The sequence below is a fragment of the Syzygium oleosum genome, unplaced genomic scaffold (genome assembly GCF_021117445.2).
Source record: "Syzygium oleosum isolate NSW1041296 unplaced genomic scaffold, Sole_v2.1 Sole_v2.23, whole genome shotgun sequence".
Lineage (NCBI taxonomy): Eukaryota > Viridiplantae > Streptophyta > Magnoliopsida > Myrtales > Myrtaceae > Syzygium > Syzygium oleosum.
The window spans coordinates 4,889,683-4,895,840 of NW_026607507.1; the positions used below are offsets into that span (position 1 = coordinate 4,889,683).

General features: G+C 37.9%; 1 protein-coding gene across 1 annotated transcript; it reads right to left on the bottom strand.

Annotated features, from left to right (window-relative positions):
* Positions 1 to 3,480: 3,480 nt before the first annotated feature.
* On the bottom strand, positions 3,481 to 4,851 carry LOC115682365 (vascular-related unknown protein 1-like). The gene is made up of 3 exons (XM_030606572.2): positions 4,109 to 4,851; positions 3,914 to 3,982; positions 3,481 to 3,803 (listed from the first exon to the last, which is right to left on the bottom strand). Exons 1-3 carry the CDS (start codon positions 4,418 to 4,420, stop codon positions 3,633 to 3,635), a joined length of 552 nt encoding a protein of 183 aa, XP_030462432.1. The 5' UTR covers positions 4,421 to 4,851; the 3' UTR covers positions 3,481 to 3,632.
* Between the last annotated feature and the right edge of the window lie 1,307 nt (positions 4,852 to 6,158).

The window sequence follows — 6,158 nt, forward strand, 5'->3', positions numbered from 1 at the left end:
AACTTTGTGATGTCAAGCAAATTGCACTTATCTTCCAATAAGGTGATGATTTAACGCAATTCAGTGGGCCATCGAATTTAATAAAGCACAAAGCCCCTCTCAGCAACTGTCAATCTCGAATTCTCTTTTTTCAAAGGTACTTGTCTGAGAACATGCCCGGGAATCACGCAGGTAGACCGCCCATTCCTCCGCAGTTCCCATTGAAAGCCATTGCCATTTTGGTCAGAGCACCAGTACTAAGCTACGAACTCATCAATCCATCTTTTTTCGATTTTTCTGGTATATTTTATCACTTATGACAGCCTGTTTGGGTCTGAATCCTGCCCCCACCTTCTTTCAAATGTGATAGGGCGCCTTCCAATTGAGCATTTGACTCAATTTGACAAATTCAATTTGGTTAGAAACATAAAAACTTGGAATTGGGATTCATGGGATTTATCGGGCTAGTAAAAAGGTCGAGTGAAGGATAATTATCTTATTCTTACCGATTGGGGTTTAGATTCGAGGAACCATCGACCGAAATGTTCCATCGTTTGTAGTAGATTGTGTGTACATCATCTTCATTTAGTAGATGCATATCACATCGATTGAATTATATAAATTGGTCGAGCTTGCTCTTCGAGATTTTCTAACGAGTCGAAACAAAGTTTCTCAATTAAATACCTGCCCTAAAGGCTATGCTTTTAGGGTTCATCTTTGTGCGAATAATAGACACTCCCACTCGGTCGCTGAGCTACCGAACAAAGCATAAAATAAAAGGTTGAGTAACGGAATCTACTGAACTATAGATCCTAATCATATTGGCTTGCCGAGTACTAAACTTAGTCATATAATAGCTGGCGCAAGAAATTGGAGTCCATCTCCACTAGGACTTTAAAACGTTAAAATACAAAGGGCCCAAAGAAAAGTATACGAAGAGAACGTGGGGGGAATATAGAGCAGATATCGATGGTCGGTTGATTATTCTTTCAAGCCGACTTGAGTCGTCGTTGCTAAAGAGGCCGAATTGTGATTGGATTTCCATAGATTGTTCTATGAATTTTGAAGAAAAACTAGCAATTATCATGTCAACATGTAGTTTAAATTTACGTGCTTTGCCCTTTTCATGTCGAGGGTTGAATGCCTCATATATATCGTCCTTTTATCTTTGATTATCATGTCAACATGTAGTTTAAATTTACGTGCTTTGCCCTTTTCATGTCGAGGGTGGAATGCCTCATATGCACGTCATGAGGATTAATCAATAAGTTGAGAACCGATCCCCCAAATTATTAATCTTAATATATTATGTGACCACGTGGCATTGACATATTAATGTTCCTAGAGAAGATGACTCGAATTGGAAGTTTTGTAGGTATAAACTCTCCTGTTTTCTTTTTAAAAAAAAAAAGGAAAAAAAGAGTCTTCTGTTTCACATGATAAATAATAGACATCAAAGTCGAATTACAATCGAACGATTTATATTGAGGAAAATGTAATGTATCTCTCTAATTGATAATTCTTGCATATGACCTATTCTCTGCACTCCTCCAAACCCTTAAAATCAAATCACTGCAGAGGTCGTTTTAGTAATCATCGGACTGATCACCTAACCCTTCTTGCTAATCTATTTCAAGCCAATTGTTCATTACAATCTAACTTTTCTTGAATAGATGTCAATGCTTATCCAAAGAGCAAAACAACGGTTCTTATCACGGGACACGACCGAATTTGATCAAGTTCAATCCTTTTATCTTGTCAAACAGTAGTTTATCTCCTTTCCCATCACATAATTAGCGATGCTGACTTTGGAAATAAATGCACTAAACATACATTAAACACAAGTTCTCTGTATGAACTCCCACTCGAAATCGCACGTAAGACGTTCCATCATTCAGAGGAACAATGATTGCCATGCCACACATGCCTTGTTCTTTACTCGAGGAGGAAGAATAAAGGCTTTCTTAACTGCTTCGCAAAACCCTATCGCCTAGGACTTTCTGTCGAAGAAAATGAGGAAAACCCATATGCTACAGTGCACATGAAGGTGTTCGAGCATCACACTAAACATGATCTGGGTGTGATTTCTGATGCCGTCGGATCTTGCATTGAGCATGTGCTAAACGAGTTTTTACCACTAACTGTCCAAGTAAATAAATTAATGACAAAACCCTAGAGAGAGAACATCTATTTCATCACAGACTGCACAGTTCTTTCAGAAGCTCTTAAAGAACCCCTCCCCTGACTTTCATCTAGCTAAGGTGGACTTTTCTTCTTTATATTATACAGGAAATGACAGCACCTACTCTTTCAAAGAGAATAACTTTAGCAGGAGAACTTCTGTGAACTTCCATAGAGAGAGAGAGAGAGAGAGAGAGAGAGAGAGAGAGAGGGTCAAGTTGGAAGAAGAATCAAAAGCGAAGTATATTAAGCTGAAATCGAGCTCAACAACTTCTGTGGTTTCTCTCTTGCAGTGGTCACCTGCCTTCAATGCTGGTGCACATGGAGGGGTCTCACCTGGCCTGCAAGCGTTAGGGATGAGCTAATGCACTATACTTTTTTTAAAAATTTAATTTAGTGGGTGGGGTCCACGTATTTACCCCGCCATTTTTAATATTATATAGCTATAAGCTGAATGAATAAGTTAGACTCTCATCGACCTCATGGACTAATAATCTGATCAACATATATATATTCCATATAGAATAAATGTCTCTCGAATAGTTATATAACGCATGATATAATGTCAAATGACCACATGTCGCGTCATATGCTAATTAAATGTAAGTGTGTCTTAAGCTAGGGTTCGGTGGATGCGGTGTTATTTTTAAGAATGTGGGAGTTAGTAAGGTTTTGCCTTGTGGGGCCAAAATAACTTCTGTGTTTTTTTTTTTTTTGGTGGAAGAATTTGGAAGAAAATGTTAGTGATCACTTCAATGTTTCTGACAAGATATTACGATATGGAACAAGAAGAGGGAAAAAATCGAGGTAATAATAATAAAACAATAAGTAAATAAAAATGCATTTGATTTTTCTAAAATATGGTAACTTATTGGAAATGTGCAGATAATTTAATGCATCATATATGAAGGTACCAAAGATGCACATGTGCCACGATTGCATATATGTCTCATGAAATAAACTTCTTAACTACTATTCGAACTTTCTTAGCCGAGACGAAACAAAACGAGTTTCTATATCATTTTGTATAAAGGAGTAAAACATTTTTATTATATCAAGTCCTCTAATATGTGAAAAGAAGTTACAGACGTAAAATGTTTGTTGGATGGATAAACGATGTAGGTAAATATCAATTTGTTGAATTAATCCTAATAAACACTAAAATTCGCCGCGTCAATGAAAAAAATTAACTTTGATCCTCCCATTTCAGTTAAAAAAAAATTAAGAAGATTTTTGAGTCATGTTGCACTCTTTTGCCCATGTATTTCCGCCATGTCTCAACATGAATATAAACAACTATAGGTAACAAAAACATGGACATGATCAAACACAGGAAATCGAAATAATATTTTGATTTACATGGGGTTTACAATGAAAAGAAAAAACATTGGGCCACATTCCCATCAACGGTAAACTTATTTACAAAAGTTTCTACACAGTTGATGGGAGAGAGAGAGAGAGATGGAATCGATTCAATGAAGCTGATAGTTCATGAACATGGACAAAGGAACCAAGCAAAGTCCTCTTTTCCTCAAGCTTGAGCACTCATAGTTCTGGCCATCGCAACTGTACATCATCTCCTCATTTTCATTGCCTTCTCTCACCTTCAATCCCATGCAGCTCTCCGATGCACCACCGTTACCCTTCATATCAAATTTCATGGAACTCAGTTCAGAAAATTAGGTTTAGACAAACCCTTCTTGAATCCCTAAAAAAGAAGGCATAAAAACCAAAAGAAAATACTGTAACTAACCAGAGAAAGATGAAGAGGATCATCTGTCATCCGAGTGCCCATCATCTCCACCCGCTTTAGATGATTGATCTGCGAATGCCCATTTGGCCAAAACTCGAGTAAAACAACAAATAAAAGGCAGACACAGAGCAAAGGAATTTCTGTAGAAATATAATTTTTTTCGACTCATAATGAAGCAGAAGCTTAACCAGAGACCTTGGGACTGTTGACAGGAGACGTGGCGGTGTCCTCTAGTGGATCTTCATCTGTGATCTCTCTGGTCCTCATCCTCTTGATCATGCTCAGCCTCCTTGGAGCCTTCGGCTCGGCGACGGCGGCATTCCTGTGGATGGCACGAGACGCGGCGTCCGAAACCAAAGAGTAGGTCCCGAAGCTCGAGCAGAAGCTATCTTCTCCGTCATTGTTTCGAGAGAAGTCTTGGAGATAAGTAGTCCAGCCACTCTCTTCGCTGCCCCCGTCCTCTACGCCGTCAGGTACAGGCTTTTTCATCGTTCCGGAGTCCTCCATTGAAGGGGAAGTTCTCTCACTTGGAAAGAAAAAGGAGGGCGTGAGGAAATTGAATCAGAATACAGGTGGGATGGAGCAAAAGAAAGGGATTGAAGGATTTGTTTTCTAAAACAGAGATTTATAACAGGAACAAACAGGGGAGATTTATTTATACACGGGAAGGGGGAAGCAAAGCTATTTCATCAGAATCTTGGCGTGGGGACAATGGGAGAGAGTTGAGGAAGTTGAGATCAGCAGTTGCAACAGAAATACAAATGCGCAGAGAGAGAGAGAGAGAGAACGTGCAAGAAAATACAAAGGAAATGGAGGGGGTGGAAGAGTTGACCTTTGTGGTCGAAACAAGAGAGTGCAAGCTCATGAGTTTCTTGGGCCTGCCTAGACTGGGTCGTGCTCCAAATAATCCGAACCGCCGTATCCGATGAATTACGCGTAAACTACCTGATCGATCACCCACTGGACACGCGGCCCAGTAGTAAGGGAATTGAGGATAGGGATGCTAGTATAGCAGGTACAGGGTCTAACTCCCGAGCTTTGATCGAGTGCATAGAGAGACTTTATGAACTTTTGAACTGTTCATGTAATAGCTAGTCTACAAAAAAGGATAATAAGTAATTCTTATTGTCTGGATGGCTTGATGATTGTCAATGATATTACAAGGTAAAATGATTCTCCCAATCTATTCCTAAATTGAAAGAATACTCTCGAGAAATTAAAAAAAAAAGTGACATTCTTTTTTTCGTATCATAGATACATTATTATTGAAAAGTAGATTTTATATAATATGCTAGATGGAGACATCTATAGACCTTATTAAAATATTGGGACAATTGACCTTCAGTGAACCAATATCCAATTTTTGGCATAGTTCATTCTATGACCACTTATACCTAATAAATTTCATTTTCTCAAAGTTATTGAGAATCATTATATTCAACCACACTGTTTTATACACAAGGAAGGCAAAGGGAACTTAAAAAAAAGGACGACTTGGACTCCGTTTAATGTAGCGATTGAATATGTCTAACATCAAGGATAAATGGAAGGAGTCATGGACCTTGAATTGGACTATGCTATAATTGCCCAATTGGTATATAATGCTACACTATAATTAAGGGAAAATTATTGATGATTTGGCACGTAACCTTGGTTCGCTCCAATTAACCTCCCAGTTTTAATTCATTAAAATTTGAAAAAATGACACAAATGGTCCATGATCTTTGATCTAATGTGCACTGTGGTCCATGAACTTTTAAATTATTCAATATGGTCCCTAAACTACTTGTACATATACAATCTAGTTCATAAATTACATGAATATGTAAAATGTCGTCCTTTCGTTCATTCAAGTTAACGGAATCTGCTGATGCAGCTTCTAATCTATTAAGTTTCGAACGGTGGACAACCAAAAAAGTTGGAGGTGGATTATCCAAATAAGATATTCATCCCAAATCAGGATATAATAATCCACGTCATCAAATAAAAAATGACGTGTTAACGCCCTAACTCCTTTTCCTTTTCTCAAAATGGATGGATAAAAAAGTTTTACATGTTGACTCATCATTTTTAAAAATTCAACTCGACGTATAATATTTCATGTCATCAAATAACATCTTATGTGTCGTTAAGCAAACGAAATGACTACATTGAAAATTAAACAATAGTTCGGAGATCACATTGGACAAATCAAAAGTTCAGGAATGGGACCGAAATTCCGGGACCATTTTTGTTGGTACCTCCT